The sequence below is a fragment of the Lathamus discolor genome, chromosome W (genome assembly GCF_037157495.1).
Source record: "Lathamus discolor isolate bLatDis1 chromosome W, bLatDis1.hap1, whole genome shotgun sequence".
Lineage (NCBI taxonomy): Eukaryota > Metazoa > Chordata > Aves > Psittaciformes > Psittacidae > Lathamus > Lathamus discolor.
In genome coordinates this window covers 1,723,327-1,738,947 of record NC_088908.1, presented here as the reverse complement: position 1 = coordinate 1,738,947, position 15,621 = coordinate 1,723,327, and the positions used below count along the sequence as shown (strand labels likewise).

At 41.9% G+C, this 15,621-nt stretch overlaps 1 protein-coding gene across 5 annotated transcripts in view; it reads left to right on the top strand.

The window, feature by feature from the left end:
• LOC136004334 (transcription factor RFX3-like) overlaps positions 1-15,621 on the top strand; it is a 141,719-nt gene that overhangs the window by 12,250 nt on the left and 113,848 nt on the right. For 4 of the 5 annotated variants that reach the window (XR_010608389.1, XM_065660761.1, XM_065660760.1 and 1 more), the window contains exons 2-3: positions 8,167-8,291; positions 14,719-14,816. Coding sequence is in view for 4 of the 5 variants with exons in the window: in XM_065660761.1 (XP_065516833.1) it covers positions 8,175-8,291; positions 14,719-14,816 (215 nt within the window). In the remaining variant the exon portion in view is untranslated. Of the gene's footprint in view, positions 1-8,166; positions 8,292-14,718; positions 14,821-15,621 lie in introns of those variants that run through there. The other variant, XM_065660762.1, reaches the window with a different exon arrangement.

The window sequence follows — 15,621 nt, the reverse complement described above, 5'->3', positions numbered from 1 at the left end:
GGGCATCAGAATTTCTGCAACAGAAATTGGACTTCATACCTCTTTATTAAAAGCAACAAAAGTAAATCCATGTTTCTTAACAAGTGGAAAAGAATCCTTTCTTGGGGAACTATTGATAAATATTCTTCAAGGTACAAACAGTGCAGTGAACATACACCTATTGCTAGCAAGACTGTGGTACTCCTTACAAGATTTATTCTGATGTAGTCTTCATCCTGGTGCCTGAGTCCCTTGGCACCAGGAGGGTCAAGGTTCTTATTCAGCCCTGAGAAAAGTCAGTCTTTGGCACCTTGTGCTGAGTTTTTCTTAAAAAAAAAAAAAAAAAAAAGGATGCCTAAGTATAAATTTAGATAATTTCTATTAGTGTTTCGTATCCAACATAAGGCTGTTTAGGGTTAAGTGACAAGACATATGGGGTATGCTTTATCACTCTGTCCTGGGGTCAGCTGTAGCAGTCATTTTTCTCCTTCTTAGTAGCTGGTGCAGTGCTGTGTTTTCAACTTTAGTCTGAGAATAGTGCTGATAACACGCCAATATTTTTAGTTGTTGCTAAGTAATGTTTGCCCCAATCAAGGACTTTTCAGTCTTGTGCTCTGCCAGTGAGGAGGGGCACAAGAAGCCAGGAGGAAGCAGAGAAGGGAGACCTGACCCAAACTAGACAAAGGAGTATACCATACCACAGCACATCATGCCCTGGGGGGAGTTACCTGGAAGGCCCAGGTTGCTGCTTGGGTCAGGCTGGGTATCGGTCCGTGGGTGGTGAGCAATTGTATTCTCTCCCCTTGTTATTTCCATTATCATTATTATTATTGGTGGTGGTAGTAGTAGTAGTTTTGTATTATACCTTAGTTACTTGTCTGTTCTTATCTCAACCCATGGGATTTACATTCTTTCGGTTCTCCATCCCATCCCTCCAGGAGCAGGGGAGGGGAAAGAAGAGGGGGGAGTGAGCGAGTGGCTGCATGGTCCTGAGTTGCTGGCTGGGCTTAAACTATTAACCAGAGCATGTGTGGATAGGTAATGAGTTCTGACGGTTTATTTGTTCCAATCAGTGCTTTCAGGCACAAAAATTGAAGCACTAATCTATTTAATGTACCGTGTACTATTATCCTTATACCATTGTATCTCAGCAGTCAGTAAGCAGCCAGGGCAGAAATAGGACTTGCCAGACACACTTAAATCTACAGTTTATCTGCATTCTTGGTGTATTTAGGTCTAATTCATATGTTTTTAAACCCATATGGGCTGTTATGAAGAAAATAAACTTGATCCCACCTAGACAAGGTACAATAACTATAAGAAATAAATTTTAAATTATCTAACAGCCATTATTAGGAGACATAAAATCTTTATGGACAGATAACTGATTTAATAATTTTGATCTTTTAAATTTGGTAGCCATGCAGTTGTCAGTGTAGTCTATTTATTTATAAGTAAAAGATCAAATTAATTCTGAAATATATTTGGCTAATATCTCAGCTATTTTATTATTTTCTTAGTCATTTCTGATCTTTTAACTACATTTCCCAACACTGCTTACTGCCACAATAAAATGATAGATGTGATCCAAATTAAATATGCATTTATCATATGGCTTCAAGTTTTGCATAGGTATTGTATTGTACAGGTATTGTTCTGTCTCTGCCAGTAATGAGGTGTTCAACAGATTTCCTACAGGCATAAATTTGAAATTATAACAGGTGGTTAACAGCTAGTAGTGTTAAATCCAAAGAGATAGGAAGCTTGATGTAGCAGCCTTTTCTTGAGTAAAATCTCACTGTTAGCCCATTTTATCTTTTTATTACATTCAATATATAGATATTAAGGTGGGTTTCAGAGAGTTCAAAGATGTATTTTTGAGGTTTTACACCAGGAAATATTTAGAAGTTAATTATTTAAATGCATGCTTTTCTTTCTCTGTGCTTCTATAATTGTAGTATTTAGGTACTATGATTATATATATATATAATATATTACATAATATATACTGTATAAAATATTATATATATATGAAAAACAACTGTTATTTAATTTTGCTTGAAACAGACCCCAGTGATTTTTGATATTAGTAAGTACTACTAAGTTATCCTATTATATCGTTGTTCGTATAAAAAAAAACATGGAATGGGTGTTATTGTTAAAGGTAAATTAGTATAGGCTTTTAAAATTATTATGAATTTATATACAAAATCAAAGAGTCATAGAATGGTTTAGGTTGGAAGAGACCTTCAAAGATAATCTAATCCTCCCCCCCTACTATGGGCAGGGACACCTTCCACTAGACCAGGTTGCTCAAAGCCCCATTCAACCTGGCCTTGAACACTGCCAGGGATAGGGCAGCCACAGCTTCTCTGGGCAACCTGTGCCAGTGCCTCAGCACCCTCACAGGGAAGAATTTTTTTCCTAATATCTAATCTAAATCTTCCTTCTTTTCTCTTAAACCCATTGCCCCTTGTGCTATCACTACACGCCCTTGTTAGGGGCATGTCCCTCTCCAGATATTTTTGTAGGCCCCTGTCGTGGTTTTAACCCAACCACAAAAGCTCGTTCACTCCCTTCCCCACTTTCTTGCCCTCCCTCTATTCCCGGAGGGACGGAGAGGAGAATCGAAAAGAATGCAACTCCCACGGGTTGAGATAAGAACAGTTTAGTAACTAAGGTATAACACAAACCACTACTGCTACCACCAATAATAATAATGATAAAGGAAATAACAAGAGGAAAGAATACAACACCTCAACACCAGCCGACCAATAACTCGCCCCACTCCCCCCAGCCAAGCACCGACCGATACCTCCTCCAACCCTGCAGTCCCCCAGCCCTTCCGGGTCACTCCCCGTTACATCCTGGGCATGACGTGCTGTGGTATGGATACCTCTTTGGCTAGTTTGGGTCAGGTGTCCTGTCTCTGCTTCCTCCCGGCCTCCCCTCCTCCCTGGCAGAGCATGAGGCTCAGAAAGTCCTTGGCCAGACCAAACATTCAAGCAGCAACTGAAAACATCGGCGTTATCAGCTCTGTTCCCAGGCCAAAAGATCAAAACACAGCACTGTACTAGCTCCTAAGAAGGAGAAAACTGACTGCTGCTGCTCAAACCAGGACATTATCAACCCCTTATTCCATACCATTCACGTCATGCTCAGATCCCACATCTTCAATATGCCATCACTCTTATCTCAGTACACTCTTAGTGCATAGACCAGTCCTTATAAAGCTGCTGAGTCCATTCGGTCCATGATGTCAGGCTCCATCTCTTGTTACAGTCTCTCAGAGCAGGAGAGGCTGTGTGCAGTGTACACACTTGTGAGTAACCTGGGCAATAGTGTCCATTGCTAAGTCCACCCCTCGATCATGAGTCCATCTCTATGTTGCATCTCTGCCCTGATGGCCTGAAGTGTCATGGCCCACCATGCTCAAAATAATTCACTGTCCCCTTCAGCAGTTTCTGCAGCTTGTTGCTGGGGACTCCATACAGCCAACTTCCATCTCCAATGCTTCCAAAGCACTGGAGGGGCCCAGTGGACCAGATACTCACTCATACTGTCCCCCACACACTGCCACTCATGGCTGTCCAGCCTTGGGGAAGATCTCCTGGTCCTCCCATATTGTGGTCTAACCCCAAACAAGAAGCAAACCTGAGTCTGCTTAACTTCTGAGATCAGACAAAATGGCCGTGGGTAGAACACACTCTGTGTGTGTGCCAACATGCTGACCCCCATCACAATCAGCAGGCAGGCCCCAAGGGTACCCAAAGGCCATTCAAACCCTTCAGAACTCTCCAATGATGCTGCTGTACTTGTCCCTGGGGCTGGTGCAGCTGCTATGCTTGCCGGCTCTCCCACCACCAGCTTCTCTTTTCCTGAGTGCAGCTCTTCCTCCTCTGCCTTGCTGGGAAATGCCGCGTGCGCTCCTGCATCGTCCTCGGGCTCGGCGGGCGGCTGCCGGGGAAAGCTCTCGGCCGCCGCGGGGCTGGGCTCCTCCGCGGGGCTCGGCTCCTCGACCGCCTCCTCCCGCTGCTCGGCAGCCGCCTTCCTCCCGGCCTCGGGCCCCGCTCCCGCCGCAGCCTGGTCCCCGGGGCCGCTCTCCCGGGCCGCTTCGGCCGCCGCCGGCTCCCGGGGCCGCTCCCCCTCGGCTCCCTGCAGCTTCACAAAGACAGAGGCGAGGACAACGGCCAGGGCGGTGAAGAGCAGTGGGACGGCCAGGTACAAGTCCACGGCCACGTCCATCCCACCCTGCTGCCGGAGCCTGCCTGTATTACAAGTCATTGCCATAAAGTACAGTGAAACAAAAACCTTAGCCCAAGCCCCACACTTGATAAACACTATCACAGCAAATACCGGCTCTAAGTAATGTACAGCACTCTGAAACTCTGAGAGCAAGAAAAACAACTTTGAGAGCCAATAAACCAGCATTGTGACGACTATTAATCCAATCATCTCTGTCGTTATCTCAACCCTTCATGCCCCACTTTGGGCGCCAAAAAGAATTGTTGTGGTTTAAACCGAACCACAAACTTCATCCACTCACTCCCCCCCTTCTTGCCCTCCCCCTGCTCCTGGAGGGACGGAGAGGAGAATCGAAAAGAATGCAACTCCCACGGGTTGAGATAAGAACAGTTTAGTAACTAAGGTATAACACAAATCACTGCTGCTACCACCAATAATAATAATGCTAAAGGAAATAACAAGAGGAAAGAATACAACACCTCAACACCAGCCGACCAATAACTCGCCCCACTCCCCCCAGCCAAGCACCAACCGATACCTCCTCCAACCCTGCAGTCCCCCAGCCCTTCCGGGTCACTCCCCGTTACATCCTGGGCATGACGTGCTGTGGTATGGAATACCTCTTTGGTCAGTTTGGGTCAGGTGTCCTGTCTCTGCTTCCTCCCAGCTTCCCCTCCTCCCTGGCAGAGCATGAGACTCAGAAAGTCCTTGGCCAGACCAAACATTCAAGCAGCAACTGAAAACATTAGCGTTATCAGCTCTGTTCCCAGGCCAAAAGATCAAAACACAGCACTGTACTAGCTCCTAAGAAGGAGAAAACTGACTGCTGCTGCTCAAACCAGGACAACATCATACAGTTTAATTCATGGGCTATTCTCACCCAAAATCATAGAACAGAATCATAGAATCATAGAATAGTTAGGGTTGGAAAGGACCTTAAGATCATCTAGTTCCAGCCCCCCTGCCATGGGCAGGGACACCCCCCACTAAACCATGTCACCCAAGGCTCTGTCCAACCTGGCCTTGAACACTGCCAGGGATGGAGTGCTTACAACCTCCCTGGGCGACCCACCACCTCACCACCCTTACAGTAAAGAACTTCCTCCTTATATCCAATCTAAACTTCCCGTGTTTAAGTTTGAACCTGTTACCCCTTGTCTTATCTCTACAGTCCCTAATGAAGAGTCCCTCCCCAGCATCCTTATAGGCACCCTTCAGATACTGGAAGGCTGCTATTAGGTCCCCACGCAGCCTTCTCTTCTCCAGGCTGAACAGCCCCAACTTTCTCAGCCTGTCTTCATACGGGAGGTGCTCCAGTCCCCTGATCATCCTCGTGGCCCTCCTCTGGACTTGTTCCAACAGTTCCATGTCCTTTTTATGTTGAGGACACCAGAACTGCACACAATACTCCAAGTGAGGTCTCACAAGAGCAGAGTAGAAGGGCAAGATCACCTCCTTTGACCTGCTGGTTATGCTCCTTTTGATGCAGCTCAGGATATGGTTGGCTTTCTGGGCTGTGAGTGCACACTGCTGGCTCATGTTAAGAATCACCTTGAGGTACATACCGGTCTTCCCCATTCTTCATCATTACCTGCCAAGTACATCCAGGTCCTTGAGCAAAAGAAATTCCATGGGTGGTTTTGCCTTTGCCTGAGGTTTTGGTTTCCATCTGCTGTAGCAGTCTTTTAGGACAGGAAAAATGGTGTGTGGTATTGGATTGTTGTATGGTTTATGTGCATTGGACTTTGTCTGGATCTGTGGGTAACTTTGTGTGGTTCAAGTTATAATAAATCATCTCTAGCAAAACTAATTCCTTCAGGTACTGGGATACATCTCTCTTCCGTAGTATGCCTGCCTGGGTAACATAACATTTTCCTTGAAGGGACACCTTTCCTTGACAGGAGTCTCCTCCAGAGGCTGAGGACTTGTGTCCCTCTCCCAATCGCCTTGTCAATGCCCCCTTCCCTAGCAAGTGATCCCAGCTGCTTGGCTTTCCTACCATCTAATTCCAGGCTACTAGCTCCATTATGTCAACATCAGAGCAGCCAGGTGATCACATGCTCACCTGGGCGATGGCTGAAATCTTCATATGTCCTGCAGCTCACTCAGGGACAGGGATTGAGAGGTTACTTCATGTTCTGCCTTTTCCTCTCTTGCTTGTGCTGGCCCTGCTTCTTCCTGTTTCACTATACAAGCTGTCATTCATGTCCATTTCTTCTGTACAGGGGAGACTGATAACAGCACAGTTTGGTTCTCTGGTTCAGCTGCAGTGCCTGTTGTGGGGATTGGAGTATTTGCAGTGCATGTTGTCAGGGTTGGAGTAGACTCACAGCTGCTGCATAGCATTTTTTACCCTTTCTTAAACATGTTATCACAGAAGCACCACCAGCTTCTCTGACTGGTTCAGCCTTGTTAAGTGATGTATCCATTTTGGAGTTGGGTAAAGCTGTCTCTGTCCAACATGGGGGCAGTTCCTGATCTCTTCTTACAGAAGCCAGCCCTGCAGTCTGCCTCTCCACTACCTTGCCACATAAAGCCAATACAGGGTCTGAAAAGGGCTAAAGGGCTGTTGTGGTTTAATCCCAGTAGGCAGCTTAACACCACGCAGCCGCTCACTCACTCTAATCTTGTCTCATTTCTTGTTTTTCCTCTCCTCTCCTCTCTTCTCCCTCTGTCGGATTGTCTCATATTTTTCCCTGTCACATCTTTCTCATCTGTAGTCTCTATCCTCTCATCTCTTCATCTCTCCTCCTGTCACTTACCTCCCTTTTCTTACCTCCCTTTTCTTGCTTCCCCTTTCTTGCCTCCCCTTTTCCTCTTCTTCTCTCATTTTGTCTCGTCTCTCATGCCTTGTCTCATCTTTCATCTTCTTTCTCATTTCTTATTTCTCCTTTCTCAGCTCTCATGTCTTATCTCTGATCTCCCCCCATATCTCTTACCTTGCCTCACCTCTCTTGCCTCTCATCTTGCAGCTCCCCCCCCATCTCCTGCGTGTCTGCTCTTGCAAGTCACTCGTTTCTCTCATCTCTTGTCATATGCTCCATCTCTTTCTAGTCAGCTGGGACTTTCTTTTTCTTCTTTTTAAAACTTTTTGGTGGTATAAACTTTTAGCATAGTCCCCAAATCCAACAAAAAGCAAAAGTGCCACTTTCTTCCAGAAATAACAATTAGGTTCTCAATTATACTTGATTAAATATGTCATGAGCCCTGAGCAGCAGCCAAACACCCACCCTCCTTGCTCATGATCTTCCCCAATGGGATGGGTAAAAAACAGAAGGAAGTTGAACAGTCTTATGGATCAAGACAATGACAATTTAAGTAGAAAAAAGCTGTGTGCACTAACAAAGCAAAAAGATTAATTAATTCACTATTCCCCATTGGCCAGCCACAGGATGTCCAACCACTTCCTGGAAAGCAGCTTAAAGTATGTTGTCTTTATATGGTATAAGGTTTTGAATCTCCTCCCAAAATTTGACAGTTGCAGCTAATGTGTGCAAGTATAGTTAGAGAAGAATCAGACCTGTAAATGGATTTTTTTCTAGTTCTTTGCCTCAAAGCAGTAAGTAGGTTTGTGTGCACCTTTCTTCCAGCTTGATAAATGTATTTGTTGTTACAAAGCATACTGTAACTGTTAGAAAAAAAATCATGAAGTCCAAAGCTTATAGTATTCTCTAGAAATGCTGCGAACTCTAAGCACACCTTAGATTAGACAAAGCAATAATATATAATATGAATTTTTTAATATTTTAGGCCAAAGCAACATTTTAAGAAAGGAAAAATAAATCTGCATGTACTAGTATGTGAAACAATCTTTAGCCAATCCCTAGATTAGATTTGGGGTGAATATTCATTCTTCTTTTAAGATATGAATAAAGTTAAGTGACAAAAAAACCCAAAGAAGTTTGTGCTGAACTTTTAATTTTACATTTTAATTTTATTCAGAGACTACGATGCAGACATCAGAGACTGGGTCGGACACAGGTTCGACTGTGACTTTACAGGCATCTGTGGCTGGCCAGGCAGCAGTGCCCACACAGGTAGTACAGCAGGTACCGGTTCAGCAACAGGTAAGTGTCTGTTAATTCTGGAAAAACAAAAAAAACCTGGCAAAACAGAATGATGCATTTCAACAGGTGTACTGAAAAACTGATTTTTTACAAGGCTGCAAAAGCAACTCCTTTTCACTGTTTTACTCAATTTTATTTTGCTGGAACTAAAAGCTACATAAGCAGACATGAATTTTTCAGAGTTTATTTCTTGAACTAGAATATCTGGCAACCACCAGAAATACATATGCATGATACTAAAAGTAGATTACTATGGAATGTGTGCTGTAGCTCATTAAAAATACATTCATTTAATTTATTGAATATTTATAATCATTTGAAAGGTTGATAAGGAATACGGAATTTTTGAAATAAATACAATATAGATGTAAAATACAGAAACAGCGTCATTTTGTGCTTCTAAGATGGGCTCCCTGAAGGTTCTTGCACAACTAGAGAAAGGTATTTGAAGTAAAACAATATGTAACACATAATTTGGATTTGCCAGAGAATTAAAGGGGCTTCTGAAGCAGATAGCTCAGCACACACTTCTGTGACATGATTAATCACCTATGCAGCCCCACCAACATTAAAGGGAGTGGTGTGTGGGGAGATTGAGAAGGGAAGTAGAGTTGGAAAACAGGAACTGAATGTGAAAAGCCATGACTTTTGTCCAAGACTCCTTTAGTATGTGTAATTTAGGTTAGATTTTGGGGGTTTTGTTTAATTATTTGTTCCAGTTGGAAGGGATCTACAATGACCATTACTCCAACTGCCTGACCACTTCAGGGCTGACCAAAAGTTAAAGCATATTATTAAGGGCATGTCATGGTTTAAACCCAGCTGGTAACTCAGTGCCATGGAGCTGCTTGCTCACACGCCCCTTTCCCCACTCCCCAGGCAGGATGGGGAGGAGAATCAAAAGATTGTAAACCCCACAGGTTGAGATAAGAACAGTTTAATAACCAAAGTACAATATGATACTACTACTACTAGTAATAATAATGATAAGGGAAATAACAAGGGGAGAGAATATAAAACTAAAAGGGGAAAGGAAAAAAAACCCAATAAACATAAGTGATGCACAATACAATTGCTCACCACCCACTGATACCCAGCCCAACCCAAGCAGCGATCTGTCCCTTCCAGGTAACTCCTTAACCAGGGTAAGTGCTACTTAGCAACACCTAATCCATTGGTGTGTTATCAGCATTATTCTCAGACTAAAACAAAACCACAGCACTGCACCAGCTACTAGGAAGAAAATTAACGCTATCTCAGCCAAAACCAGGACAGGGCATTGTCCAAATATCTCTTAAACACTGACAGGAATGGGGCACTGACCACCTCTCTAGGAAGTCTGTTCCAGAGCTTGACCACCCTCTCAGTAAAGAAATGCTTCCTAATATGTAGTCTGAACCTCCCCTGACATAGATTTGAACTATTCCCACTCACCCTATCACAGGATACCGGGGAGAAGAGAAGAGCACTTTCCCTCCACTTCCCTTCCATTCAGCTGTCAGGTTTTTAGGTTCTTTAGGTGAAATCTGATGTTCTTTTTCAACATAAGTTGGTGTTACAGTTTTAGAATCAACAATATTAAAACTAAGAATAACTTGTTAAATTATGTAAGTCTGTTTCTGTGCTAGTCAATCACTGTTGCCTAAACTATAATTTCTAGCATTTTGTTTAGTTTTAAAATTTAAGGTGATGATTCTTTCTGCATGTTATTTGCAGTGCTATTTTACTGCCTCATACATTTCACTAATAATTTTTCCTGGTATACAAACTCAATTCATAATGTCTCATAATTGCATTAATATAACTTATGATATAATGTAACTTGGAACATATTTGGGGTTTTTTTGGCCTTTTTTTTTTAAACAAACTGCTCACCCCCAAAAAACCCACCCCAATGTTTCAGCAAAACATTTAAGCATTGGGCACTTAACAAGAATTTAAATGCTTATCTTTGGGTACTTGCTCAAAGTTCATCCCTACTAAGTTAATAATTGGCAGAAGTCACAGGATCACAAAATCATAGAATGGCTGAGGTCAGAAGGGACCTCTGGGGGGGGGTCATCTTGTCCAACCCCCTGCTCAAGCAGGACCAGAGCTGGTTGCCCAGGAACACGTCCAGATGACTTTTGAATATTAACAAAGGGGGAGACTCCACAACCTCTCTGGGCACCCCCTTCCAGTGCTCAGTCACTGTCACAGTAAAAAAGTGTTTCCTGATTTTCAGATGGAACCTTCTGTGTTTCAGTTTTGTGCCCATTGCCTCTGGTCCTGTCACTGGGCACCACTGAAAAGAGCCCGGATCCATCTTGTATGTGCCTTCCCTTCAGGTATTTATACACGTTGATGAGATCCCCCCTGCCCTAAGCCTTCACTTCTCCGGGCTAAACAGTCCCAGTTCTCTCAGCCTTTCCTTGTAGGACAGATGCTCCAATCCCATCTTTATGGCCCATCATTGGACTCTCTCCAGTGTGTTCATGTCTCTCTTGTACTGGGGAACCCAGAACTGGACACAGGACTCTAGGTGCACAGTACTCAACTGGCACTGAATAAAGGGGAAGGGTTACCTACCTGGACCTACTGGCAATACTTTGCCTAATGCAGCCTAGGGTACCATTAGCCCTCTTTGTGGCAAGGGCATACTGCTGGCTCATGTTGAATTTGGTGTTCACCAGGACCCCTAGGTCCTTTTCTGCAAAGCTGCTTTCCAGCTGACTGCTCCCCTCGGCATGTACCGGTGCATGGGGTTGCTCCTCCCCGGGCACAGTACTTGGCACTCTTCCTTGTTAAAGTAAATGAAGTTCCTGTCAGCTCATTTCTATAGCTTGATATCTCTCCGAATGTGTTTCTCCAAAAGAATTTTTATAAAATACATTTTCTGGCAGTTCCTAGGCCCTGCCAGAATAGCAGAAAAGGGGTGTTTCTACCACATGCCCATGATCAAAAGCCATAGGGGAGTCTGTTAAAATTTTCAGTCAGTACCTTTTGTCATAAACCACCTTCTGTGTTTTCTGTAGAGGCCTGGTTTCTATTGCCCATTGCTGCTTATCCCTGGCAATAGAGCACTGCTCTATCACAGTCTTTCTAGGGTCATTGCTTTCTGGATTTGTGCTGTAATCCAACACAAGATGCCTCAGTGCCTCAAAATTGATCTTTTATCTGTTTGCTGCATTTAGAGTGATATCATTAACCTTTAAAAAAGAGTTTCCTCCAGACTGCAGGTAGCACAACCCCCAGGTCCTTTTCTGCAAAGTTGTTTTCTAGCTGGTCAGCAGCCTGTACTGGTGCATGGGGTTGTTTTTTCTCAGGTGCAGGATTTGTTGCTTCTCCTTTTTGAATTTCATGAGGTTCCTGTCAGCCCATTTCTACAGCCTTTTGAGGTCCTTCTGGATGGCAGCACAACCCTGTGATGTATCAGCCACTCTTTACAGTTTGGTGTCATCAGCAAATGGCTAGGGGTGCACTCTGCCCCATCATCCAGATCATTGATAAAGATGTTGAACAGGACTGGACCCAGTATTGGCCCCTGGGGTACACCACTAGTCACTGGCCTCCAACTAGACTTTTTTGCCACTGAAAAGCTTTTGCTGAATTAGGACTTTTATATAGATCTGTACCTTAAATCTTTATTACAGAAGCACAGAATGGTTAAGGTTGAAAGGAACTACTGGAGATCATCTCCCCTGCTCAAGTAGGGTCACCTAGAGCTGGTTTCCCAGGAACATGTCCAGATGGCTTTTGATTATCTCCAAGGGAGGAGACTACACAGCCTCTCTGGGCAACCCCTTCCAGTGCTCAGTCACTGTCAGTAAAAAAGTGTTTCCTGGTTTTCAGACAGAACCTTCTGTGTTTCAGTTTGTGCCCATTGCCTCTTGACCTGTCACTGGTCACCACTGAAAAAAGCCTGGCTTCATCTTCTCTGCACCTTCCCTTCAGGTATTTGTACACGTGAGATCCCCCCCTTAGCCTCTGGGCTAAACAGCCCCAAGTTTATCGGCCAACTAGACTTTGTGCCACTGATCACCACTGTCTGGGCCCAGCCATTCAGCCAGTTTTCAATCTAAAAATTTGAAAGAATGTTGTTAATGAAAAATTAAGATCGTCTTCTGAGTGTAATGGCAGTAGCTTCACAGGTGTTTTCAAGCAATACAGCAGTTGTCAGTTTTGACAATGATGGAGAAACCTATACATGTACAAGTAAAAAGTACTTGTAGTAGTAGTACTAAGGCCAAAAAGTGAGGAGCATAATTAAATGCCATTTAACATCCTGTGGATTTTTTTCTTAGTCTTGTTTTCTCAAATATGATTTTACACTCATGTATCATTCCTGTTTTAACATACACTCATAAGCATGAGGCAGGAAGCTTATAAGGATTTTAAATTCATCTCAATGACCTTATGGTTTATGTCATGCAAAACAGAATAATTCAAAGAGTAAAATTAAAAACAAGCGTCTAATCAATTTTAGAAGATATATCCATCCATGCACCAAAAGTTACACAAATCAAATTTTCCTATTCATCATAGACTATGACCATAGCATTCAGAAATAATTGTATCATTAAAATGGACATACATATTTTTGCCAGTCAAAATTGGAGCTTAATGCAAAATCAGATTTAACATATGAAAAACAGTCATGAATTTATATTGGTCATTTATCTAAATATCAACATTGCAGCATGCACTGCTTTCTAAAAATATTCCAGACTAATTAGTGTATTAACATTTATTTATTTTTTTTTTAGGCACTGCATTTGATTATATTTTTTTTTTTATTTTAAATGGGGTTTATTAATCCTTACTTATTTTACCCTGGTATTTTTCTCTTAACCTCATTAGTACTTTTAATGCACTTTTATCTAAAATCAAAATTCTGTATATAGTTTTATCTTGCCTTAATGATGAGATGTATTTGTTTAATTTGGGAAATTATAGTTCAGGAACACTGTTAAAGGCAATGTCAGTTTATGTAATGGTTCACATAGGAAACCAGAAAACTGATGATTTTTCTATTTAACCATCAAAAAGAGTACATCTGATTATTGCTGACTGATGGACACATCTGTTTTCTGTCACACCTGAACAGTCTTATTTAAAGTAATGTGGGTTTTTGTTTGTTAGGGTTTGTTTGTTAGGGTTTGTTTGGTTTTGTGGTTTTTTTCAGAATTAAGGTTTTCATATAAATTTTTACTTAGGTGGTGTGGTTTAACCCCAGCTAGCAACTAATCACCACACAGCCACTCACTCACCCCCCCCAAATGGTATGGGGAGAGAATCAGAAGGGCAAAAGTGAGAAAACTAATGAGTTGAGATAAAAACGGTTTAATAAATAAAAAGTAATAATATTAATAAATTGTGAGGAAAAGAAGAAAAGACCCCAAACAAACACCAAAGAGAGAGAAAAATGAAACCCCAACTGACCAATGCCCAGCTAGTCCCTGAGGAGCAGCCCCCCTGCCAACTTCCCCCCAAGTTTTATTGCTGGGCGTGATGTCATATGGTATGGAATATCCCTTTGGTCAGTTGGGGTCATCTGTCCCAACTGTGTCCTCTTCCAACTTCTTGTGCATCCCTAGCCTACTTGCTGGCAGGGCAGTGTGAGAAGCTGAAAAACCCTTGACACTGTGCAAGCACCGCTCAGTACTAACTAAAACATCCCTGTTTTCAGCACAAATCCAAAACATAGCCCCATACTAGCTACTATGAAGAAATTTAACTCTATCACAGACAAAACCAGTACATTAGGTTAATAATTAAGTTTAGAATTTTGTTTTAAATTATATGAGTTAATGATAGAAAAGGACGATTAGGAATTTTATAGGATGTAGTGAGGATGATGAAGGTTTTCTAACTAAAATGTTCTTAAAGAGCTCTTGTAGATGATTCATTACATGCATGAGAACCAGACTCTTCTAATATTACACTGAATTATTATTTTTAGGACCTACTCTGACAGGTCAAAGTTTGCCTGTTAACAGCAAATGTAACTTGTAGTTTAGAGGCTTGTGTTCTATAGAGTTAAACTGAAGTAAAAAAAAAAAAAAAAAAACAAAACCTACCACCACCACCAAGAAAAAAACAACAAACAGAAAAGCAGCATTTAGATGATTAAATGAAGTTTTCTTCTTTACTAAATATTGTTCTTAAGCTTGAGAATGAAGCATATAGTTCTTGTGCTTTCCAGATGGTTCTATCTTTGGCACTGAAAATACTCATACTCTCAAGAGCATGCATCTCCAATGTTACTACTCCACGTAGCATATTACAGACTTACAGCACAGTATTACATTTTGTGTTATTTAGCAATTGTGAGAACAGGGATGTCCATGACTATGAGTATTGTTTAGAAACCATTAGATGCACTGAAGCACTAGTCATTCTTTTTATAAGGTAAACTGTCCTATATTTCTGGCGGTTTTCTTTACAGGTACAGCAAGTACAGACTGTGCAACAGGTACAGCATGTCTATCCAGCCCAGGTTCAGTATGTAGAGGGAAGTGACACAGTCTACACGAATGGAACTATGTAAGTAAGTTGGTTATTGATCAGAATTAGAATGGTTACTAAATTATGAAGTTAAATGTGCATTCTTTTAATAACATCATATGGGCTACTGTATTTTAAGTATCAAAGAAAAATGTTTGAAGAAAAACATTTTTTTGTCATTTTAAATCATTATTTGGGTGAAAACAAGTTGAATTCACATCATAATCTAAAATGAATTCAGGTAATTGTTAGATGGACATAGTGTGAAGCTATATAAGCAGCATTTTGTTGCTTATGGGCAAGTTTTAATTTATGCTGATAGAAAGGGTTATCTAAACTTGTCATAACATGATCATCTGTGTAATAAGTCTTCATGTGGGCCCCCTATTCTAGTTAAAATTCTACTGGCAATTTCTTAAATTGCTGAGGCAGCTGCAGTCATTGCTTACCAAAAAAAAAAAGTTTTTTTTTAATTGTGTTTAGTGCAATGAGGTACATATTTAATTTTTTTCCAGAGGAAGGGAGAGAAACAAAAATATGTCCATTCGCTTCTCTCTTAGACTCTTCTTGCTTTGATGAACATAATTTTCTGCCATCAAGTTCCTTTCTCCCATGTGAAAACTTAAAATCATAGAATAATTTAGGTCAAAAGAGACCTCTGGAGGTTATATGGTATAACATGCACACACTCAGAGTAGGACCTTCCCTCCCTCTTTTTCCAGTACCTCTAAATATATCCCCTTGATGCTTTTGATGTGTTATAAGGTTAATGAAGAAGCGAAAAACATGTAGAAGACTTGTTTGGTGCCAGCAAATATGTATTTATTGATGATAATCTGGCATT